The 27,295-nt window shown below is 33.8% G+C and overlaps 1 protein-coding gene across 1 annotated transcript; it reads left to right on the top strand.

Moving 5' to 3' along the window:
* Nucleotides 1-271: 271 nt before the first annotated feature.
* On the top strand, nucleotides 272-25,911 carry LOC147078176 (NEDD8 ultimate buster 1). The gene is made up of 12 exons (XM_085961290.1): nucleotides 272-532; nucleotides 1,941-2,200; nucleotides 3,483-3,583; nucleotides 8,037-8,146; nucleotides 9,604-9,761; nucleotides 14,811-15,007; nucleotides 15,590-15,878; nucleotides 17,762-17,933; nucleotides 19,446-19,514; nucleotides 21,881-22,004; nucleotides 23,285-23,399; nucleotides 24,431-25,911. The coding sequence occupies exons 1-12, from the start codon at nucleotides 386-388 to the stop codon at nucleotides 24,561-24,563; spliced, it is 1,875 nt and encodes a 624-aa protein (XP_085817416.1). The 5' UTR covers nucleotides 272-385; the 3' UTR covers nucleotides 24,564-25,911.
* The last annotated feature ends 1,384 nt before the right edge of the window (nucleotides 25,912-27,295 follow it).

Raw genomic sequence — 27,295 nt, 5'->3', positions numbered from 1 at the left:
TTTTGGTCTATTCGGGAAACAAATTTATAGCGACGTTGTATCTCGCTCAGTGTCACTTCAACTACTTCATAATTTCTGTGAAAAACTATAGAACTTCACTTTTATATCGTGGCGGTCAATTTATCTCGAAATATCATAATTTCCCGGACCGTGTGCTATATTTTTAGGACAATATTTTTTTTAAATTTTCAATAGACAACCAGAACTCTACGTATATTATCTATGACTCTTCTTGTTTATGATGGCAGAGTAGTTTTATATTGTCTATGGTAGTTTTATTGTAAACAGCTGACGTGAGCGCGCGTCTCATTGTCATTTGTCATGAAATTTGTAATAATTTTGCAGTATTGAACAATTTGGCATATCATTGTGTATTTTTGTAACAATGCAATCAACTACCGAAGTTCATTCCGAATTAGTAAATGAAGATTTACTTTTGCGAGTACGCTGTAAACTGAATAGCGATCATATAAAGTTATGGCAAGAACCATATTACACCGAGAATAACGAGAGATGTGACAAAGAAATTGAGGTTAGAGTACTTTGTTATGATTCTTTAAAATATCATCTTATAAACATTATTGACGATTACAGTGCAACATCTGTTTTGAAGGGGCAAATAACGATATTAATCAAAATTAAATGCCTCTTTGTCGAAATATATTTAAAAAAAAGAATATGTTTTTTAATATTTATTCACTCACAGTGTAGCTACATACCTAAATTAAACCGCGGTGTGCATGACAAAAACTTCTCAGTAATTTAATTATCGTGAAAACAAATTACTGTTTTATCGATTGACTGATGAATTCAATACCAACCAAATACCAACTCATTTTTCATTCTGTCCGCAACAATAATATATTTTCTAAATAAGTATGAATGGATGATCATTACAATGTAAATATTACCTTTAAAACAGTTCCCGTAATAAATATATTTTTAGACAATTACTCAAATTTTCCTCATTATTATTGGTACACATTATGTCTTAATTTATTAAACAATGGTTTCATTTTTTAAATCAGTGGCTTAATGTTGTTACACAAAATGTCTTCATGTCATGCTAACCAACCCGAAACAGCAACCGAAACCAAGTCAAGTTTCATCCAAATCTTGAATTCATGAGTAAAGGATACCGTCTTATCCAGAATTTGATTTACCTCAAGAAACTTAATTTGTGTGTGTATCAGAACCTGTTTCATCCCTCGCTTTCTCAATGTAGCTACCGCAAGTCGAAATAACTTTTATTTAAATTATTGTTTATCCTCAGAAACATACTTAAGCTAAGCGTGTGCTGAGGTGCAGACGGCGCAGTGCAAGGCATTGCAGAATTTGTAATGCATAAAGAAGTACAGACCTATATATGCTCTGACGCAGGCACATGCGTCATATACATATTGTGTCCTGCGCTGTGGCTCATGATAATGCCGGCAGAAATTGCTGCGTGCACGTTTGAATGTACTCTTTTAAATTTCGCCGCGAAAATGACGGAAAAGTTAGTTTCTAATTGAAAAAATTCTATTATGTTGTGAATATATTCATATTGTAGTCTGTCTAATCGAAAGTAATTTTAAAATTTTTCATCTGGTAACTCACGCGACAATAAAAATTCCCCACGCGTAGTAAGTTTTTTCAGGTAATCACTATGCCAAATAGAAATTTTACGCCTTGGTGGATTGTATGAACTCATTTTGCTGATTACTCACGTCGATCCGTGCGAAGACTGGCGCGACTGTCTGTATAATTATTCTGTGTCATTCAGCTATGTCGCAGGACACGCTTGTCACCTATGTCTGCGTCACATGCCCTGCCTTGCCAATTCTATAGTATGCTGTTTTGCGTTGTCTGTGTTTCAGCATACGCTTACCGTTATTAGTGGAAATGTTGAACGGGGTGGTTCTTGAACACTTCATTAACTTTACTAATGTTTATTTCAGACATTAGCAAGGAAGTATGCTGTAGACTTGGTATTACAATACGAGCCGGTGCTGTCTGCATTGAAAGAATTGCAAAGCCACGCCTTGCAAAGAGTGAAGGCAAACGATGAATTCAAAGAGACCGGAATTGCTCTACTTAGAATCAAAGTGCCGCCTCAACCCGATGGAAGTAAAATACTTAACCTGCAAATAAAACTCGAAGTCATTGGAGATGATTTAATAAAAGAGGTCTCCAACAAAATATTTGTTGACCCAGTCAGGTTTGTCATATTGTTAATAAGTGAAGTGCACGAGCAGACTCGACGACTCATACTAATCCTGTGGCCCAATCAAAAAATGTCATTTTGATTCTTTTCATAAAGTCATGAGTGAAATAGAAACATTTCTAATTTTGCCTGTTCTGTTGCCATTTTGACAGATTGACTCGCAGACTCCTTGTCAATACTGTCAGGTTGACATTTGCTTTTACAATGATAGTCACCAGACTTGATTCATTATTTTAATAGACGATAATGGTAATACGAATCTCAGATAATATCGTCACCGTTCAGGCAAAAGTCACCAACCCTGAAAATGGCAGTTTTGAGTTGAGTATGTCACCCGAAGCGTAAACTTTAAGATGCAAAACTCACCACGGTACATTAGTTAGTAAAATTTTGCTTAAATCCGAATTATTTGTTTTTCACTAAATGACTTTCGATAAAATCTTAACAAGCAAAAGTCGTCATAGGGGAATAGACATTATTGACTATATAAAAAAAAAAAATCCTTCATTATAAATATACAAGCAAAAGTCACTATACTATGGATGGTGAGTTTTACTGATGCTTCTTTTGGCTAACATTGTTCAGATTATTAACAAGCAAAAGTCACCAAACCATAATTGAGCTACCTTGTCTCCTTCAAAACCTTCCAGATGTTTTAATTAGCATCAAAAAGTAAAATTACCTTAAAGAAATAATTAAGAAGACATGAAAAAATAATTAATTAAAGATAAAACCTTAAAAACATTAAAATCTGATTTTTCCTGCATTTTCAAACTTTCAAATTGCGATATCTCTAAACTATGTTTTTAGGGTTGGTGACTTTTGCCTGAACGGTGACGATATGTTATTACCATGAACCCCACAAGGGGGGGGGCTGACAGGGTTCTTTAGGGCACCTAAGAAACATACCTTCATATTATAAGAAAATGGGTGTGCTTTACTAATTAACTTGTCGACGCAATCATTAATCACGCCGATATTTCCTAACGATGATAGAAATTAATTATAATCCTTATTTAACTATTTTTTTTATTCAACGAATAATTCACAAGATTTAAAAATGTAATATTCTAAGTATTGAACATAATTTTGGGTTCTGCGCCCGTGCACATTAAACTTTAAATCAAAGTAGGTATTACTTTGATTACTAACCAATGTCACGGATTACTCCAAGATGTTTTGAGTTGTTATGTGTGTGTGTTGGTTATAATACATTTTCTCAGAAGTGTTTTCAAAATTATGTGTATAAAACTCACGTTAATTAATTTTTCTTCAGAGTAAAATTGATCCATCAAGGGCGGGTAGTGAAACGTGACGAAAGGCTAACCTCTCAACAAATTAAAAATGGAGCACAGATTCTCACAGTTCTGTTAGCAGGTGAGATATATTGGAATATTTTTCTATATCTTGTACATATTTATCAAAATAATTTAACTCGGTTTCTATCAGTGGCGAAGGGTGACTTTTGGAAAGAGGTAAACTGTGGAGATCTGATAAAAAGAGCACACTTGTCAGGTATACTTACGAGAATAGTACGATATTTACTACTAATGAATAGGTACACACTAATAAATGACGACACACTAATTCAATGAAACTTCAAAAACTCGTCAAAATGAGCAATGTGTTTAAATTACGTATTTTTCAAAACATGTATACCCATCAAAAATCATTAGATAAAATTTATTTTTATTCTTAAAAACAATCTATACTTACTTATTTATTAATATTTGATTAAACGCCGTTGAAATTATTTTTTTAATTATCTAATTATTAATGATTTTGGACAAAGTGCGCAGTTGTGACAACAATATTATGCGCGAATGATTTAGGCTCTGCGATAGGAGCTTACCTTATTTCGTACAAATCAGCAGACTTGCTGAGGTTACGAGACGTAAAGTCCATACGAAAAAAATTCAGAATTATTTCACACATAATCGGAAATTTATTTACATCGAGACGTCGCGGCGTTTATTATTTAATTTACGGCGCGCTGTGGTATATTTTTTAATACCTTTGCAGATTGTTTTGTAAACTGTGTAATACTGTAATACATTCCTACATATACGACATCTCTCGTTGGCAAAATAAATTATTTTTATATAACATAAAATGGACGGTGTTATGCAGTAACCAGTTATCCACCAAAATGGAGTTTTGAGTTATAAGCATTTGAAGTAAAAATGTACACCATTTAGTCAAGATAATGAATAGAGTTATATTTTTTTTTGTAAATTATTACTTGAAAACGTACCTTGTGATTGTATACAGACTTGTTTAATAATATGGTCCGTGGTTTATAATATATTAGGTAAACGGTTATTGAAAAATTGTAATTGTTGCAAAAAAAAAATATTTTAGTTTTGCAGTATTCCACTATGCACCAAAAGTGTGACTTATCGGCCCACGTGCTCGTCGTAGGTAAAAATTGAGTTTTTATTGTATTTTCAAACCATGATCCTGGACACTCCTTAAACGTTGTAGATAATCTATTTATATAATTTTGAAGCCTTATTATCCTTTATAGTTATTTTAAACATTTGATGACTGCATAAAGTATTTTTGTTACATAAAATAGTATTCTTTTAAACCTCTCGCTCTAATGTTTTAGAATATAGTCATATTTCGGTACATAACTGTGCAGTGGTGTTAAGATTTGTTACATTTATTAATTTTTAAACGCATTTATGAAACCATTAGTATAATTTATTACGAGATAATTTTTGTAAAATATTCACGATAAAAAATTATATTGATAATCTCTGTGATCCCAAATTTGACAAGAATTAGGCATTTTATTATTCAAAAAATCGGCAAGATTAACACATTTGAAGATGATTCTAAAGATATTTATTATAAACTATGTCTTTAAAAATTCAAGTGTGATAAATATCTTATGACTAATGATTGCTTTGTAATAATTATTGACCTAAGAATAAGGTAGTGTTTTTTTGAAATACGCCATTTCTTTTGTCATTCCCCAGTGGTTAAGCTACAACATACGGCCGTAGCCATAAATTGACAATATTTTTATTGTTAAAGCAATATTTATGTATCAACCAAATATTTCAATAAATCATTTTGCAACTACCAGTTAAGCACCAAATAAAATGAAAAACGTGAATCACATTACGCAATAATCAGTTAAGCAACTGATTATGCACCATAAAAGTGGGAACATAATTTTTGCAATAATCAGTTTAGTGAAGGCTGAAAGTGACACATCCTAAAAACCCTTTTTTATTATTCAATTCAGTTTATCTTTGTATCCACTGTAACTTATAAAACAATAATTATAATGAGTTTAAGTAAGGGGGCGATGATAACTAGGCAGATATTGTAAGAAAATGCAAAAAACGACACGTTTGACATCTCAGTTTTACAACAGCGGCCATGTTGTTTGGTGGATGACTGTTTACTGCAAAATGGATTTGTTTATATTGTATACACACATTTTTTTAAAAGTCTCATAGATGGCAATATAGACCGAATTTGACCACGATCTTTTTTGCAAAACGTAGAAAACATATTCATATTGTCGTTAAAGCGAAAAACGCAAAAACACAAAAGTGTCGCTTAACCGGTTACTGCATAACACCGTCCAAATAATGAAGTGATTAAGTATATAAATATGTCAATATGCAATTAAAAAATATTTTTCTTAAGAAGGTAGGCTTTAAATAATCGCCTAGTATGGAGTCTTCGCCACTGGTTTCTATTATAGTCATCACCACAGTAAGTACTATACCTCAATTATCTGGGTATAGACGTAGACTATCCATGCATAAAATAAACATGGCTTCGTACCTACATTAGAAAATCGTTAAAAGATTCTCAAAAACAGAACACAGATTTTCGTAATAGATCATCATCATGGTCACTGCCAAATGAAGGCCTCTCTGGCTCGTTCCATTTTTATCGGTCTTTAGTTTTTTGCTGCCACGTACGTCCGCTATGAGCATTATTACTTTTTCAATTAAACATGCTTTAGGGCGGCCCTGTGGAGAAAATTCTGCTGACCCACGAAAGAATTGAACAGACATCGCATTTTGATTTTCACCAGTATGTGCTATTAAGTGGTCAAATTTTATGCTTATATAATATAAATAAACATCTCATTTTAAAGAGATTTTCATATATTGTGTTAGGGCTAGGGCAGGGTTGGTGGAACTTTTTACATACGCGTGCCAAAATTTTCCAAATATTATTTTTTGACTGACGTGCCGAGCAGTTTTTCATGCAGAAAAAATATTTTTTAAGAGTCCCATTAAAAGTGATGATGTTCTAGCACACACATAGCTTTATCATTTTTTTTCAATTACGCCGTACATTTCGGTCCACCAATTTTATAACTGTCTGCCTGAATTACTACTACTAGCTCTACCAAGTTTTTGTTTCTTATTTGGTACAGCCATTTGTAGGTAGAAATGGAATTGTTTATTACTTAGTTTGGTTCTTTACGCAAACATTGACAGCATAATTGCTCCGATCAGATGAGACATTCTCTCGCTATAGTGGTCTCACGCATCGTAAATCTATCAAAATCAGAGGTTCGCAGCGCGGCTTCCCCCGTTTTAGTGCGACAATTATATGTGACCCATAAAGCCTAAAGACCGACCTATGTAATTATATATTTACATTAAACGTAATGCTTATTATTGAAGAGTATTTTCCTGTTATTTTTTAAACTATGCGATCTGTCATTTATTATTATTGGTATTTTTTCTCTTCAAAATAAAACATTCGCGTGCCATGCAAAATCATCTCGCGTGTCATAGCTTCACACCACTGGGCTAGGGGGTAACGAATCCAATAAACAAACAACAGCTTGGATTAGATGGAGTATATGTTCATATTTTACAGATCAGAACAGATAGTGACATTTTATAATAATGATTTTATAAATTAGAGAATTAAAATCACCTGGCCTACCCGGCGAGGAGCTAGATCCCAATTTGGGTTCATGGCGTTACCTGAACCTTGATTTCTTGGAATTCAGGATCAAGTAAAATGTTTATTGCACATGTTACAACTAATTTTGGACACTTACATCCTTTTCTATGCCTCACAATATTACTATGGCAGCATCTCGTCGCTATAGGATTGGTTTGTCGAATATCCGTTTTTGTCGAAATCGACCTTTAAATGCAGAATGATTTTTTGTATCTAAATGGACCAGAACCATCCTTTTCTTTAAATTGCTTTGTAATGAAAACAACATTCATATGCTGTAAAAACAACAATTTGATGCAACGCAATGAACAACCTTCATGTATTTAAATATAGGATAATCAAATTTGTTTTTCGTCTCCTGAACATTTGACATTTGGTCTATTCGACAAACCAATCCTACAGCGACGATCTGACCACAGGCCACAGATTTTTAACGACTCGAAATGTGTCGAGGCTCACTAAAATCACTGTAATACCGATAATTTGTGGCTTAGTATTTCATAATTATTCAAACAGATGTCACTGCGTTTAATTTTTTCAATTTCGCAAATCAATCGACAGTGGCTAGTAATTTAAGTTTAAAGTCAGACGAGATAACTCGCGAAATTTGTATGTGCGGCCTGTCGATCACGGCCTTATAGAGCGAGAAAACTCACTGAAGGCATGGAACCGGTTAAATAAAACATAATATTTGTCTGTATTGCATCCACCTCCCTGTTATAAGATCGTCAGAAACTGGTTTGAAGTTTTGTTTGGCAGTTTAATGGAAATTAAGGTGTATATGTTTTAAGTAGTGAAAATTTGCTTTGGTATATAAACAATTGTATCACTTGGTCCGAAATAGAATTAATTGCTATGTATTATGTTGTCTTTCCAGATAGTCCAACCGGACTTCGAAAAGTGGATGATATATATTCTGAAATGCAACTGGCGAGGCATGATGCAGAACTATTGTCGGACAGTGCTGATAATGATCACTATATGCAGGTATAAAATATCCTACTCTGATACCTGTTTATGATTTGATTTGATTTTAAATTTTCCTTCAAATTGAAAGTTAATCTAAGACGTTGAAGGAAACCTTATCTAGAAGACAGATCATACCTACATCTAAATGAAAGTGAAGCTGATAAAAGATTAATCACTAATGATTAAATTAACTGCAGGCGGCTGCAAGTCAATTCGCATTCACTTCATTATTATTGCCTGCACCTGTTTTAAGCATTTCAGTACAATTTTAGATTCTCTCAAAATAGTGAATTCCTTGAATTGTTAAATGTGGAGTTTTTGCCAATATGAAAGTTAAATTCGCTATAAATGAATGGTATTTGTTATACTGATAACATTTTTAACATGAAAACATTGATTACATGTAAATTGTACGTATTACATTTTACCGTAGCACAGTTCGCCGTGAGCTTTCTTATCAGAAAGAGATGAAAAAATTACGAGTTCATGAAGCATTGCAGACAATAATGTTTCAATTTTGTTAGATCCTAACGTTACCTAACAAGTTATCCAGTATATCGGCTATGTTCGAAACTTGTTTGCCGCTGGCTTACTGTAAACCGACAACCGTGTTTTATTTAGACATGATTTTATCTCAGTCGTATACTACCCAAAGAGGTTTGACAGTCTTTAATATACGACCATATATTATATTTCCGATATGACATTTCACGGTGATGTGTGATACGGCACAAACTACATACTTACAAATTTCCGGACACGGAAAACATTGCCATTATAATACAAAATACATGTACACAGTAAAACCTCGTTAATACGAATTCCATGGGACCGAAAATCGAAAAAAAAATGAATTACAAAATATGAAATGTATGGGGGAAAAATATAAAAATTTTGAAATTTTTTTTTTTCATTAATTTTGTTTACGATCATAGATGTGCCTACGAAATTTCCGATTCCGTGTGTGTTAATGGGTCATAAAATGTCAGGATTATTTATATTACCTTCTTAAAATAAGTCATTTATGATATTCTATGATAAATCTGTCACATTTTTCAATTACTCGCTCATGAAATAGTGTACTTTATTACGATTAATTGAATATTTTTGTATGCCAGGACAATCATTTCGAATTATGAAATTCGAATTAAAGGTATGGTTTTATACAAAAATAATGTTTAAGGGACTTGTTTTTGCGAAAATTTCAAATTACGGCGAATTTCGAATTATCCGTGTTCTTATTAACGAGGTTTTACTGTAGTTATAATTGACTGACAGAACAGATCATGTCAGTTTATAGTAACCGTTTCTAAACTTCATTTTCATATATCTAAACTTTGTCTATAGAGAAGATAATCTTCAATATCTTAGATTTGTATTCTATCCTTGTGTTATTTAATCCTCTGATATAATTGCCACAGCAAGTGTTCATTTATTCACGATAGCTTATTGTTGTTTAAAATAAAATTTGGCAGCTTGAAGACCAGCATGGCAACACCATAAAGCTACCACCTCGCGAAAAAAAAGCATTGATGATAGCCATGACACTGCACGAACGAGGACGAAATGAATTAAAACTGAAAAATTATCCGCTGGCTCTTGTTCTACTATCTGAAGCCGATAACCATTTCAGGTATTTATTATACCGTCACTATTGGCGTAACCCTCAAATATTAAATTGTTCAGGAAGTGAAAAAAACTGTGAAGATTTACTTATTATTTTATATATATTATTTTGTTACAAATTGAGATTTTTTTTTTTTTGACACACCAGTGGCTTGCGTTTAGAACATGCGGCCCACTGGGTGTCAACTTGTGGCTCGTGGAGCAGTGAGAAAATAAAAATCATAATAAATCAAATGTTACCGCTAGATGTGCTTATTTCGCAAATTGGGAACAAATATTGGCTCAAGATTTTAAAAAGCACTGTGTGCTTTTTGCTGCATTTGCAACGCCATTCTCCGTAGACGTGAATTTATTACCGGGTAATTTACAAATGGAACATTGTGAAATATGTTGCGATGAACAGTTAAAGGAGAAATTCCATTAGGTTGGTTTGGAAGAGTTTTACAAAACATATTTGGACAATGAGAAATATCCTGCATTTTACAAACATGCTCTAATAATGACTTCTCTATTTGGAAACACTTACACGTGTGAATAGCTTTTTAGTCGGATGAAGCATATCAAATCCCGAGTGAGAACACGGATCACTGATGTGCATTTGGAAAACTGTTTGCATGTAGGAACAACCTCAATCGATATCGATATTGATGCACTTAGTTCTGCCACACAAAATCAAACTTCTCACTAAAATTTCTTATTTTTATAGTATTTTGTTTATTTTTTATTATTTGATTCTCATTTATGTTTTATTTTATTAACACTATACGGTCCGCGAATTTTCGCGACGTACCTACACCAATATCCGGTATTTTTAAATGAAAATCAACAGATTTCGATCGCGAAGTTAAAAATGATATAACTTTTGAACCTATTGATATATTTTAATAAAATTTTCAGAAAATACTTAAAATATATCAATGCATCAAATTGTGTCATTTATTCAACATTTGTCAACCTCTGGCCCGCGTTCCATAAAGGTAAAATATATAATTTGTAAATTTTCGTAAATTGTTTATTATATGTTATTATTTTAGTTCAATTTGTTAAATATAATGTAAAGGAAACAGCATATTGATATAAAGCAATTACGTATCAATTCATTTTTAGCGCTAGCTACTCATATCTCTGATTATCAAATATAATAAAATAACAAAGACTTCACACAAACTGTGAAGTGCTTAAAAATAAATGCACATTCATTCCCGAACGAACACTTATTACTGATTTATTGGTTTTATGAGTTTTATGGCTGAGGCCTAGCCGATAGAGGTAGTGCAGTGGCGTGCATATTTTCGAATCTATGAGCAATAAATTGTAAAACAAACATCTATATTCCACAAAAATATTTGAATCAACACTCAAACTTATGGATAATACCTTTAGATAACTGGCTAGGCACGAAATAATTATTGGCACTTAATAATATAGTGTACGAGTAGATTTAAAACAAATTAAATACTAAAACTGAAATTATTTGAAATAGTTTATAAAACTATGAATGTAAAATGAACTAACAACTAATACTTTTTTAAATGATACGAAGAAAAGCAATTACCAATATGTAGATGTAGAGGTATTTTACACTCTTTGGACATGTAAATAGGTTCTTTTCGAAGTTTATGTGAGGAACACACTTCACACTTTCTTCTTAAACGTTTATTAGTTGCGGAAATCCCCGGAAATATTTGATTGTGACTGAAAATTACGGAGATATTTGATGTTGCTTTATACTGCCAGAGAGTCTTTGTAATGAAGTAGGTGAACTGGTTTTATGGGTTGAATCTGTATCAGAAGATATAGAAGGTGCATGCGTTTCCGCAACATCAATTGATTCAGATGTCTGTATATCCTCGATCCAAACTTTATGTTCAACAAAAAATCGTGAAATTTCATTTTTCATTATTAGTGAAATGTAAATAACGCAATATTTGAAAAACCGCTTACGTGGCATAGTTTTTGAAAATATGGGAGTCTCTATAAATGGATTTGTCGACCAATAAGACTTGAGTCGCTTTTCTGACAATGCCCATTATTATCACCAATCCGAACCAACTTTTTTAACTCCGACATGGTTATGTCCACTCATTTTTTAGATTTAGCTTCAGGACTTAAATTATCAGTGTCAAATGTTACTCCTGATAATCCTTCAAATGGCTTGTCCTCTCTCGGCGGATCATCATCGTTCCATCATTGTCGGCCTCAGTTTCTGAATCCTCAGAATCACTCGCGAAATATGTTGTACGTGGGCGTGTTCTCAAAGGAGCAAATGAGTCTGTTTCAATATCACTAAAATCTCCGATATCTTCACAGTCACTGGGAATATCTGACATACAATCCGCATAGTTTTCCTCTAAAAACGATTGGTCCTCCATTTTAAAAAGTTTTTTTGGAGATAAAACTAATGAAAAATATATATCCTAGCTAAAATATACTTAGATTAATTATTTTTTCAATGAAATTAGTGCATCAAATATAAACAATAATAGCTGTTATTTATGCAGTTACACAAGCAATAATCTCCAGAAAAAAGCGAACGAAAATGACAACGCGATACAAGTTCACATTTATAACTGTTCTTATTTTCAAGTTAAAATTTCTATCATGGATGATGAAGCATGGTGGACGTTTCATGGGTAGTAAACCATTAAAGACAAAATATCAAATAGCACCAATGACATTAATATGGACGAAGCATCTAGAAAATAAAATGACACTCACTTTGTGTCGGGTCTGCCAGATGGCGAAATTCATATTTTAATATCGGTATCCTACGCTCAAATGAACATTCTGCTTGCAAGCAGTCTGGCGACACCGCTGGGTCTGCCCATACAAAATTTCTGACTGTCAGGTTTCGACTCCACCGTTATTATTGTGTTACAAAATGCCAATGTGCCTAGTTAAAAATTGTAAAAAAATCTACTAAACACTCCAAGAAAGATGGGATATCACTTTGCATGTGTTAGTATTATTTATTATTTATAAAATGCCATTTTAAGATATTGATGAATGTTTATTCAATGCAATTGAATGACAGGAACCATTGGACAGTCAGTCGCCTGTGATTCGCTGGGCTCACTTGCGTCTAATCTCCGAGAAGTCGTAAGTAACCGAGAATCTGTTTCTAACGCAATGAGTCATGACACTAATACGCCATTACAATAAAGGTTATATTACTATAAATTCTCGAAGCTTGTATCGCATAATGGAAACGGATACGTCAATGGTCACGTGACATCTACCTATACATCTGTGAATGACTTTCATGCACAATTTCTCGTGCGCGCCGGGGTATGAAGTGAGTCGTCCATTTAATATGTCATTGAATAGCACGCAATTTCATAGCTAAAAATCGCGTTCATTTTTTAAAAAAAGAATGCAGGTTCATAAATGGTTGACTACCACTGAAAAGGGTCGACAATTAAATTTCGAAGTTGAAGTGACGACACTGGAATATAACATTGAGTGTTCAATACCTTTTTTGTTTATGTCTCGTGATTCACCCGCCTAGAAACGGGCTTGTAACTAATTAAAAAAATGGTATAGGTACAAAAAAATACTGAATGGTATTACGTCCGCCATCTCTGTAAAAATCCCGAAATATTTTTTTTCCATCGTGCTTTTACTTCTTGCACATGTCATTCAACCATCTATCGATAGATCTTGCAACCAAATATTAAATTTCATATCTATTTTTCACAGTAAAGATATGCGTAAGTGAAAACGCCACGTTGGCGTCGCCGGATCGTAATGTTCGGCTCGCAAAGGACGCCAATGTGGCGTTGCCGGACCGTAAAGTGTTAATATATATTTCTTTTTTGTTTTGTATAATTAAAAAATCGGTTGTGTGGCCTGAAGGAAATCTCATTTTTAGAATCTGGCCCGGCTGCTGAAAAGGTTGGCCACCCATGGTTTAGAGGGTTACAGCATTTGACTGGAATATTTTTTGTCAAGTTGCAAATAGTTTAAAAAAATATTTTGAATTATTTTGATATGAAATAATTTTTTGGGATTTATGATACTTGGCCGGTTCGTGTAAGAATATGCTATAATTCCATTGCCATCAAAATGTCACTTCGGTGAAAAGTGAGGGTTGCGACAATTGGCCTGCACAGTGACGATATTATAAAAATGTTTCATTATAACAAGATTGTTTCACAATAACGGATTGTAGCAACACCTGTGTCTGAAATGATGAAACTTCATTATCATGAAACAGATACTAACATTTACTATCTAGAATATTTTTTTTTTGTTTAACTATAAAATTAAACAAACATGCAAATGAAATTTTTATTTTTTTTAGTAAATAAATTTAGTGTGGCATTCAAATATTTTAAAAACAATACACTTATAATTACGTAAACATTTTGGTTTTTGTCAGGGCTATTATAAATATTTATTTTTCTCGGCTTACTCAACTATGTCCATAGTCGAGTGGTAGCCGGTTCTCACATCTAAACTCGCCTCGTCTGCCGCACAACCATATATCAAATCTTCTAGGAACGTCGATCCGGTGATGCATATGAAGGCGCACATCTACCTAGCGACAATCACTCATAACCTCTCGAAACGTATAGATATTTGATGCAGCCATCAACGAGCCGGTATAGGAATGACCAATTCGTAGGTGTTCATATGCGTTATGGCGTCTTCCACTTGCAGCCCGAGAAGCATGCGATTTGTTGATAACAGCACTAGATGTTTTTTTTAAACTGAAAGTTGCATTCGACCAATCTGCTGAGCTTCATTTGGCAACGTGTGCTTTGTGAATAACAATGACGTCATGTCGACATATTCAACACGTTGCAGACGAGGCAAGCTTAAATGTGAGAGCTGGCGTAGAGCGCCTAGAAACAACACAGATATAATGTTTCCTATAACCTCAGTATTGAACCTTGACATGTGTACCTACTAGAAATCATCCTCCAATAAACACATTCTATGTCAAAAGAGTTCGGTGACATAAATTATTTCGGAAATACCCATCTACAGACTTTTTCTGCTTAGATTTGATCTAAGTCAAATTGTGTCTATAATAATTTTTATTTTTTATCAGTGGATGCAATGCAGATATATTAAAAACCGTTGACAACTATGCTCTTCTAAATCTGGACATCGCATGGTGCTACCTATGCCTTCAGAGCATCACACATATTCCCGATGCCGAGTCGAGGTTGAAGTTATGCGAGAAGAAATTCCACGAGAGCTATGGACAAAACCTGGAACGACTTTTAGCTCTTAAGGGGACCAGTGGTTAGTATTAGTCAGTTAATTATCTTCAAATTTATCCAATGATCCTTGTGCAAAGTTGACATTTTAACAAAACAACAAATAATATTGTGGCAGCATCGCTTTTACCAGTCAAAAGTGCTGCCATTTTTAAAATTTCAATTCTTTTTACACTGCATAATTTAAGTTGAATAATTTTATTGTAAATGAATTATTTATTTAGTGGCTGTTTTATCTATAGTTTTTTTTTATATCTATGCACCACAGATACAGTGTTTCTAGCATTTTAACAGTAGGTACTACTTGAATTTGTATGTATTGCTACACTATATCAGTTTAGGCATGTGTAAAAAAATATGAAATTCAATTCAAGAGTTTGAATAATATAATATTTATTACATTTTTGATACTGCTAGTCTTTCGTGTTTGTGTGGATAATCAGCAATTTTACTTTGTTGGAAACGAATAAATGACATTCAAAATGATCTTGGAGTGCTGCAATAGTATATTATAATTTAATGAAAAATATTTTATGACGGTATACTTGATCAATGCATTAAAAAAAATATCAATAAAAACAATATTAATTTTTATTTGAACTTGTAGGAAATGAAAAAGCACTATTTATGAGGCTCCATCTTCTGCAAGCAATCGTACTATATCATCAGAATAAAAGACCTCAAGCTAAAGCCCTCATGGAGAGAGCCGAACACGAATTAAGTGTTCTGAAAGTGAATGATGATTCTTTGTGCGCAATGATGGATATGGGGTTCACTCTAGTCGATTCCAGGATGGCTTTAAGGGCTTGCGAAGGCAACGTTCAAACCTCTGTCGAGTTTGTTAATAAACGAAGACAACAAAAAATTGAAAACAGGAAGAAGGCCAAGGAGGAAAGGTAGAGATACATTACATCTCTTTTTTTATATATTTAAATAATTATTAGTCGTGCGAGTATTATCTGGTAATTTGGTGTCACTGTGAATATTTTCCTCTCATTCTAATGGACCAAGCTTGTTGCAAATGAAGTGGGGATATCAGTGGCGAAGGGTGGAGGTAGGCTGTTAAGATTCACCATAAATAGTACACATTAAACTTTGTTAGTCATACATATTTGTTTTTATTGAACTTATACTACAATTTACAGATGGTATTGGTTAGTTTTTAAAAATCAATTAAACCCTGTCTAAACCAAACCATAATAGTTTTGGTATATTTTGGGCGATGGGACAAAATTTTGCAGACTTTTTAAAATTAAACAGATTATTTCAACTGGCATTTATTTAATAGAACTTCATTATAATAGCTTTGAAATAATAACTAATAATAATCAGAAATGGTCTAGTCAGTGTTTCTCAACCTTTTTACACCTGCGGACCACTGAACATAAAAGAAACATTTTGCGGTCCGCTAACACAGAAATCAAAAATATTTGCATAATAACGTTTGATCGCGGCTTATTTTGTCATGTAAAACCATTAATTTATTTTGAAAACAAAAATAAAATGCACAAATACTTGTAGGCGCACGGGTTTTGAAGATTTTTAGCATAGGCATTTGGATGCCAAAAATTCGTGGACCACCAAAAAATTTCTGCAGACTACCGTTTGAGAAACACTGGACTAGATAAGGCATGTCCAACTTCAAGTAGGCCATGATCTACTATCCAGTATCAAAACTAGCAATTATCTACTACACACTCCCATTGTCATTCTTCAACTAAAACACACATGGCTCTGGCGCTGAAGCATTACAAATTAAATGACAGCACATGTCTCTGTAAACTGTGGGGATTCACATGTCCTCTTTCTCTCACTTCTGCGGCAGGCGGTGATTGGTGCAATACAAATTAAGTGGTACAACGGGGCCACATGGGTTTCCTCATAGTTAATTTGAAAACGATTTTCACGTAAGCTGGTTATGGAAATCAAAATCAGAATGGTTAATGCCTCTTCTTCAAAATCTCAATGAAATCATATTTTATTACATCTGAATATACGGTGTCCGGAAACTTGTATGTATGCAGTTTGCCATATCACACTTCACAGTGAAATGGTGTATCGGAAATAAATGACCATATATTAAAGACCGTTCAACCTCTGGGTCGTATAGTATGTACTGACATAAAATTCATGTCTAAATAAAACATGGTTCTTGTCGGTTTACACTTTACAGGAAGCCAGCAGCAAACAAATTTTAAAAATAGCCAATATACTGGATTATTTGTTAGGTTAGGTTTTCATTCTTGAATTCATTAATTTTGCCAAAATCAGCTACGAAAATTGGAGACAGTATAATATACGGTCATCTCTTTCCGATTTAAGCTCACGGCGTACTGTACCATGGTGAAATGTTTTACAGACAATTTACATGTAACCGAATATACACGCTGTTTAAATTTTTACGAATCAATTCCTATGGGCCTAGTATACAATCGGTCGACACATCGTCGCTATAGGATTGGTTTTCCGAATATCAGTTTTTGTCGAAATCGACCTCTTAATGCAGAATGTTTTTTTGTATCTAATTGGACGAGAACCATCCCTTTTTTTAAATTACTTTGTAATGGTAATGAATACATCATTCATATGCTGTAAAAATAACAATTTAAATATCTCCATGTATTTAAATATAGGATTATGAAATTTGTTTTTCGTCTCCTGAACATTTGGTCTATTCAGGAAACCAATCCTACAGCGACGACATGTCGAACATGCCTGGGACAACTTTTTTAATGCAGATACTTTAATGCGAATATTTTAATATTTTTAATGGTTTCAGAGAAAGCAGAGCTCTTGGCAAATGTATAGACGGGCAGCAGTACGTATCGATGCCTTTTGTCAAGATGCTAGTCGACATGGGATACTCCAAAAATAAAGCCATTTTGGCCTTGAAGAATAGTAATAATCATGTCTCAAATGCCGTGCAAATTATCTTAGAACAGCCGCATTTGGTAAGTAATCGGTACCTAAATAATCTCTTCTTATTGATATGTAATGAGGTCTTTCTCAGCTTCGAGTATACAATGTATATAAAATAGACTGATGACTCAATTAATATCAATTGTGTCGCTGAGTTTCAAAACCCGCTATAACACTTTTTCATTATGTGAGAAAATCAACAAAAACTTTTTGAACTAAAAAGGTTTTTGAATGTTTCAGTAGTGTTATAGCGGGATTTGATAGACACATTGATTTTGTTTCATAAATGACAGTTAATCGTAGCGGCTTTTGAAAGAGGTGATAAAATTTTCATGTAGAGATTTTAATGACGAATCCAACGATATATATATAATATATCTTAATTATTTCAAAAAAGTGTTATAGCGGGTTTTGAAACTCAGCGACACAATTATCTATACATCTGTCTCAAAATATTTTATAATAATTTTTGAGTACATAATAACAACTATAACCTAATAAATTGTATAAGGTTCATATTTTATGAAGGCACGTCTCCACCCCGCCGACCCTAGTACGCAGACCAATTTTACTACACTCCAACCTGTGTACTATCTCAGTGGTTCTCAAACTTTTTCTTACCACGGCCCCCTAAAACAGAAAAAAATAAATCCATGTCTCCCCTCCCGAAAAATTTTAGTCTTTAGTGATATACAGTACTTTATTTAACATCAAGTACATTTTTATAAAAAATAATAGAAAAATACATTTACTCGCATGTAAAGCAAAAATTAAAAAAAAATTAACTTCAAATTTATTACAGCTACACCCTACAAAAACAATTTAATGAGAGGGGGGTGATTGCATATTTTTACGTAATAAATCAATATCTGGTTCACTCTTTGAAATGCTAATTCGCAGGATTTGCAAGTCTCCGTTGAAAGACACGACCTATGCTTATTTTTTATTACCGGTAATGATGAAAATGCTGTTTCGCATAAGTAGGTATGTTGTCGCAAAAGGAATAAAGTATGATTAACAATGCTGCATTTGTGATTGACGGATATTCTACCTTCATTTTAACTTCACCTTATCCAAAATTCTGCAAGACTTCTTTCATTAAATTCGACTTCAAGGGAATTATCTGATCTAATATCAACCAATTCTTCTTGAGCTCCCATGTAATATGATCATATTTTAAGGATTTAGCAAATGGTGTTCTTGTGCAATTGAACGTTTGATATTCATTAGGTTTAGGAAATAGGTGTTGCCATATTTTCAAGGTGGAATTATAGTACCGAGCCTCCAAAATTATAGTATTTCGGCAAAAAATATAGTACGTGTTGAATGACCAATACTCTTCTGCATTTCCAAAAAATTGTGCGTAAAGTAATTAACATCACCTTTTTTTAGACAAAAATTCAAGTGCCATATATTGGCCATAAATCTGTAATGTGATGTTTTTAGGTAAACAGCATGAGTCAGTGATCACAATTACCAATGTCATTAATTCATTCGTACTTATCAAAGCATGGTTTAATTTTAGTTATCATTTTTTTTTTCAGCTAAACGAGAATGATCTACCAAGAACCGTCTTAGACAGCAATGAAATTAGCCAACACGCTCTAAACATGGTAAGTTTTTATTTGTCAATAGAGTTTTAACCAGTGGCGGCTCGTCCATATGCACTGCGGAACTGTAGCACCTCTAAGCAAATTGAGACAAATGTAATATTATAATATACATAAATTTATGTATATTATATGAAAATATCAATATTATTTAAGCGTGTAATAAGCTCGCCCGCGCACCGATACATCCAATGTCCAATAATATTATCATACACCGCGGTAGGTACTTGATTTCGCACAGTACCAATTTCAATAGAATATTCTCGAGTGGGCGAAGGAGGGGCGCGAGCAGCTGGAAGCCTAATCGGTACTGCCGGTCAGACAGTCCGATTTCAGTGTTTCCGCGTTGCACGTGAGTACGTGCACCACAGCGAGGAAAGAAATATTATAGCTATAATGATTTATTGACATTGTTAAAATTTATTTCTGCAAGCAATTTATGCAAAGTTCTTTATTTTAATTATTAATATAATTAATTATTTATATTTAATTTTGATGTTAATAGTAAAATATAATCCAAATAAACATTTATTTTTATTTTTAATCAACCGCAGCACCCCCAAATATCTTATCCACGAGCCGCCACTGGTTTTAACTATAACAATCAATAGGTAGTCTTATAGCGCCTATACACGTGCATGGATTTACTGGCGGCAATAGTGCGTATTTTAAACTATCGTGTCAATAACTGTTTACACATAAAAGTGCTGACTGTCTCTCCAATCTCCTTCTTTAAGAGTGAGCGAGATGCGATGTTGTCATTTTATGCTACTATTCCATACTATTTGACAGGTAGTAAAAATCGGTCAACCTGAAAATTCGTTCGTAGTTCGTTTTTTTGCCGACAGGTCTGCCACTATCGTTCTACTGCGCAGGCACAGATCGAAAAAAATCCTACTGTCGCATGGAAATTCAGAAGCTTCCAAACTTTTTTGATTCATGCATGCAATCTTGCCAACTGCAGGATAATACATGTTTACCCATACATTTTCTTGTTATAGCCGCGATAATACTTACTGTCAACAGTAAATCCATGCACGTGTAAACGGGGTATTATAAACTTAGCATAACATTTTTACTGTGGTTAAATTATTGGTAGTTACAGAAAAATTAATATGCTGTATGTTGGCACATTGATGTTTTACCGTTTACAATTCGTTTGTGATTGTTCATCTGAATATCCATCAATGGATTTGGTGTATTTGGCTGCCTGTCTATGTATGTTTGTCCTGCCATTTAGTTATTACTACATTTAGTTTCTATTTTTTTCTCGATGGATTTTCTATCAAATTATTATCTATGGTCTACTGGTGGGTTCTGTTAAAAATATTATCAATGGATGCAATATCGCAAGTAATTTAACGTACGCACACATAGAAACTGCTAAAATTAATTGAAATTACCATGAATAATGAATAATAATTCAAAATAATAATAAATTAGAGTTGGCACTTTCCATAATTGAATTTATAGAGATAGTGATCATTCAAAATGCACTGCAGAATGGCGAAACCATAGACTAAATTTGTTGCCGTACCAGCATGTGACAGCATGTGACGTGGTCATAGTGTAATCGCACCATAATACACTCCCTTCTTATTAACCTTCAAAAGTTGTGAGTTTATGTGCCCCTGTAGACTGTCATATATAGCTCGTTAGGTATTAGTAGAATTTGCTACGTGCCGTCTAGTTGACCAAGTCGACAATCAATTTATAATATATACCTACAGACAGACCCCTAAGAACAAGCCTAACTGATTTTTTGTGAAAATAGTTTTATTGTGCTAAAAAAATCCTTTTTTTGTTCTCTATATGGAGTCAGAACAAGTGTATCTGAATTATAAACATAAAAAAAGTTATCAGCTTAGATCATTCCAAGCTTAACTTCAATCTTAAAAACATTTTGGAACATAATTAACCTATCTAACGAAATATGTAACAGAATATACTAAACAATGCTTTTATATAATGCATTATCATTGATCAATATTCTTATATTTACAGTTTTCCAATTAATAACAAAAAAAATTTTAAAGTGCTCTCCTATAAAATGTCAAAAAATCAGTTGGGCTAGTTCTGTTCTAAGGGGACGAATGTCTCTGGCAAATTATGTTTTTTTGTAGATTATAAAATAATGAATTTATTTTTTAAATATACATTAACGCAATTAAAAATTATTAAGAAGGTAGGTTGTAATAATCGCTCTATTATGGAGTCTTCGTCACTGAGAATTGGGAATCATCCTTGGGTACACTGCGATTCATTGATTTTAATAAACCACCTAGGATTAAAAATAATAAACTCACTATTTTTTAATATCGTTTGATCTGTTAATACACATAACCTTTATTGCTCTGTCCTCTTTTCAGTTAGTTTCCATGGGCTTTAATTCCGAAATGGCTGAGTCAGCTCTAAAGGAGTTAAGCAACAATTTAGAAGAGGCAGCTGAAGTCCTTACATTACAGGGAGGCCTGTTTTTTAGCAAACCAAACCGTAAGTTTTTTAATATAACAATAATTTCTCAAGACTACATTAGTTATAAAGTGATCCAGCGATGTAAAACGTATTGGCTGTAAAAATACACAATATTAGATGATTTCTTAAATCTTGATATTTAATCGATTAAGTAGATTCGTATTGTTTTTTTCTATTACTATTTTCATGCTGGGATAATTAATAGTCATTGGGATGATTTATTTTCCATGACAAGAGTGAACTTTTTAAGACTTGGTTTAGTATTTTTGTGTTTAAAATTAACAAACGTCTCACAGAATAATATTTTACTTCAACAAAATAGTCAGAGAAGTCCCAAGTGAATCAAAAAATAAAATAGTTTATCAATAGTTAAATATTATTATGACATAATATCCCATTTACACGTGCATGGATTTACAGCTGACAGTACATATTATCGCAGCCATAACAAAGAAATTCACGTATAAACATGCATCATTGTGCAAATTGCAAGATTGCATGCATTGAACGAAAAAGTTCAGAAGCTTCTACTTTAGACAATTGGACTGTGCGACATCTGCGCCTGCGCAGTAAAACGATAGTGGCGAATCTGCTGGTTAAAAATCGAACTACACCACGGAGAGACTCATTTTGAGGTTAACCGATTTTCACGAACTGTCAAATAGTGCCATACAATTGACAACATCGCGTCTCGCGAAGAATGGGATTGGCGAGACAGTCAGCACTTTTACGTGTAAACAGTTATTATCGCGATAGATTAAAATACACACTATTGGTCAAGTAAATCCATGCACGTTGCACAGGCGTTATAATAGTGGTATAAAAACCAGACGATTATCGCTTTTATTTCTTCAATATTTTGATGCAAACTTTTATTGTTGTGTTTGCATTGGGTTATAAAATAACCAAAAATTGAATAAATAAACAATTATATTTAAAGTGGCCGCGCGCCTTAAGCGTTGGACTATCACGCCGTGGGTATCAGGTTCGAATCCTGGGTCTGGCAAGTACACATATTGTTTTTCAATTTGTGTGTGAGTCAGGGTATGGACTTAATAGGTTGAGCAAGTGGCTGATATCCATTTCTCGTAAAAAAAAAATCTGTCAATACAAACCTCTACTCTGTGGAGGCCCATATGATCCTATTAGGATCGGACATGGTCGGAAAAAAAAAATATATATTTTTAAAAAAATACTTCGTAAATAGATGGAACAGGCAACATTCACCCTTTCTCTTCAATCTTATTATACATCAAACTTTAATAAAATGCGATTTTGTTCTTTCTTTCAATGTTCAGACGACAGTAGTAATCCTTTTGGAAACACCGCTGCAGGCTCGTCGTCTTCTTCTTCCTCCTCTTCTTCATTGTCAAATGCTAAGCAAATTGAAAAAGAAAAAGAAGCCATAAAAAAGTAAGTGCATGTACTTAATTCTTTTTTTCATAACTCTGTTAGAGTTACTGTAAAGCATGTAAACACATAATTTTTGAATTAAGTACTAGAAAAAAATCCCAATAAAAACAGTTGATCTAGTTTTTAAGGTATTGGTCCGTCTATTACAGGAGGTCCTCAATATCCAAGTCAATGCAAAAACGCATAAAAAACACAAGCGCAATAAATAGCTCACAGCCGTCAACTGTCACTTTCAATCTTTGAATCCCACATTCCTACACTATTTCTGTCTTGCTCACGTGTCTTTTTCTTTTCTAAACGTGTCCCAATTAAAGCCATTAACTAAGTAATATTGGTCCCCGTTTTAAGCAGATTCACTTTAAGAGGTATTTTTTCGGTCCCAATTACCCTCGGATAATGAGGACCTTTTGTAATTATTTCTATTAACGATGTTTATGAGTTATTTAAAATTTTGCTAACTAATGACGTTACTAAGTTAACTGTAGTCAACGTCCGGCATTAACTACATATTTAGAAATAATTAACAAAATGTGCTCGAAGTGTTACTTAGATCCGCCGCAAATAAGATCACCAAATGTTGCGATTTGTCTCCATTCATTAAATGCCAGGAGTTATTAACATGGGGGTACCCAGTATGGCACGAATTTATGGTGGTGACCCAAAAAAAACAATCACCCGAGGCTAGTATGAGTGTAAAGTAATGTGTATACACGCTCATTTTCTATGGCCTGCGTTGGGCACACGGAATTTTAGAGCAGGTAAACGCTCTGACATACATTCGGTTAAGTGTTAGTGGTGTTCAAATTGCAACATCTGGTGGTTGTGTCGGTGCAGGGCCTTAGATAGAGCAAATATTTATTCTAAAATAAGTTGTGTAACTTGGTAATTTCATTATGCCTATATAAACACATGCTGTACTAAGCTAGGGATATTTCAAAGTAAAATAAAATATCTATCATCGGTCCTTTCAAATTATTTTACTTACTTCTTCAAAGTCGATGAATTAGGTAATTTTAAATGAATATTTGCAGGAAACTGGAAGTGAAAGCCGCCTTTGATAGAATTTCCGAAGGCATCGAGGACAGCGATGATGGTTATCTGGATCTCACGCTCGTGGAAGAAGAGGAATTCCTCGGACAATACAAGACATTACTCAACCAATAAGTGTATAAGTTTATACACTCCACAGTCTATTTTTTGATGTAACTATCCATCAGTGTAACATTTTTCAGAATGTTACGAAAAGTTTATATTCTACTTTATTTGAGTTTTATAAAAGTTTATAATTGTACTTCATCCGTGTTCACTGCTGCTGATAAACTAAAAAGTATTCCAATGCGTATTCGATATTCTGTTTGGCTTTTTACCGCCTGTACGCGTGCATGGATTTACTTGCAGCAATAGTGTGTATTATAAACTATCGCGATAATAACTGTTGCTGACTGTCTTGCCAATCTCATTCTTCGAGAGTAAGCAAGACGTCATTAGTGTGTATATCTGAAATCAGTAATCACCACTTTTTGAACATAGACAACCACGGCAAAATATAAAATCATTTTAAATTAATAACATTTGCCGTTTTCATAAATCAGTATAGGCATCTTCCTCTAATAATGATTCTGGTTCGTATCCAATTCATCGTCCTCCAGACTGAAATCCTATGTGTCCAAAGTTGGCAGCTTCTCGTCGGGCACCAATTGAGAAGGCTACGTAGTCGTATCCTCACTCCATCTCGCCAATCTTTCCACCACAGGCGTCTCTGAAATCTCCTTGGATGACCTTAGTGGTGTACATTCATATAGTAGATGTTCTTCATAACACATTTGGCCTGTGCAATACTTCTACTAGTACTTCTCTACGGACATCCGGTGGTGTGATTCCAGCCAGAATGTGCACTTTTCCCACTCAGTTTCAGTATCCATTAGTATGCGACAGGCATCATTCTGGGTTATATCCACCTTTCTCGCATCGCGTCAACGATTTCACACAGAACATGCGTATTCAAAGACAATGACAGAGCAGTCGTTCTTAGAATATGAGGTCTGGCACCCCAATGACTTTTAAAACGTCATTCCTGGTCAGCAATACGATTACAATATAATACTCATCTTTCATATACATATATATATATTATATTGGGTAAATAATTACCCACTACTAAACAATGAATACTTGTATGATAAATTTACCGACTACCATTTTTGAATCTCGGTTTCAAAAAAGTTTTCAATGACCTGCCTAAACTATGTCAAACTTTGTCATACTAAACTTTATTGTCCAAATGCGGAGCAAAATTATTATTAGACTTTTACAAGAATTGATTATTACCCATTGACTTTCTAATTGAGTAAAATTTATAATTTTCATTGAACAATTCACTTCAATATAAGATTTATGTATCATGACATATTGTTATAATATATACCAAAAATATATAGCAATATAAAATTTCTTTTTTATTCATATTATAATTCCTTTTTACTACCGGTGTATGTATGGCGGTACCTTGCACGCCGCGCCAATGTAACAAAGCTATTTAAATTACCTTTCGTTGTAAATCATGTTGTGTAACGTAGTAAAATATATAAATATTAAATTATTATATCTACGGTTAAACGAGGTATACTTAACCTATACTGCTCCTGTCAGCCTTGCTCTCTCGTCCACTCGCCTTTGCCACCTTTCGGTGTAGAACATGAGATTCTTTCTCTCAAAGGGGGTGGACCCTGCCACTATTCAGAGCAGCTAAACCCACGCCGGGAAGCATCTCCCATGGCGTGGATTCCCAGACTCACATGGAGTCTGGCGTAAGGTTCGTGTGTTAAATTCAATCTAAAAGGTATCTTCATCCACCAGGGTGGACGCCAGCAAGCTTTTCTTTGTGGGAAACAGCTGCAAAAGACCATATGTTTGACAGAAAGTTAGGTTAATAAATGAAAGAGGAATAAAGTTGGTTCGCCGTGACGCGGCAGCATTTAATTACAGAATATTAATCTAGTGACAGCATAGAAAAGTGATTACAAAGATAATAAACGGACAAAGATCCTCTCACGAGTGCCTTCGCCGCCAGCAATGAATCCTAACCTTAATAACTCATTATGAGAATGAAGAAAAGAATATTATAGAATATTTACATAGTCCCGCATGCGGTTGCATGACGGAACTGAAACAGTCCTCCTCGTATGTCCTCTCACTTCAATGTCTCAGGGTTCACATACTCGGTAATTGTACCACAGGCACTTATCACAAATGGGCACGTGTATGCAGATATGGACGCCATTGCTGTGCGCGGCCGGCCGCCGCGCACGAAGCGTGCACCCAACACAACGGTAGAAACGGGAAAGAGCAAGATGTCGAAAATTAAATCATTTAAGTAAAAACGAATTCTATTTAAATTCTGAGTATGTGACGACATTCACAATATATGTCGTTGTGTGTTCAACATATTTTTATGTTTAAAATAATTGATTTACCCCCCCCCCCGTTTCCCGTTTAAAGCGGGACGTCCAAAGACGTCATTTTTGTATGAGCGGCGTTCCGTTCACGGAAAAGTTCGCGTTTTAAGTCGTCATCTTTCAGCCATCCGGTTAACAATATTTTTGTCTAGTCTTAATTTTATTTGAATATTCATGGTATTTAAAATTTTCTGTTTAGTTTTTTTTTTTTAAGTAAGTAATTAAGATTGATATAATGCTATTGTGACAATAGTGTTCAATTATTTACAATTCACTTGTTATAACAGCAAATATATTTCATAAATAAAAATGTCTCCCATGTTATATTATTAAAACAGTACCTACATAAAAACTTAGTTTACTTAGGCAAACATATGTTGCTAAACTAAGTGTGTGAGAAATTATTGGAATTTTGAGTCGATGTTGTGTTGATTATCTGTG

Source organism: Rhyacophila brunnea, unplaced genomic scaffold, assembly GCF_057557595.1.
Source record: "Rhyacophila brunnea isolate RB1 unplaced genomic scaffold, BYU_Rbru_1.0 scaffold_12, whole genome shotgun sequence".
Taxonomy (NCBI): domain Eukaryota; kingdom Metazoa; phylum Arthropoda; class Insecta; order Trichoptera; family Rhyacophilidae; genus Rhyacophila; species Rhyacophila brunnea.
The sequence above is the reverse complement of the archived record's forward strand: the minus strand, read 5'-3'. Positions and strand labels throughout refer to the sequence as shown.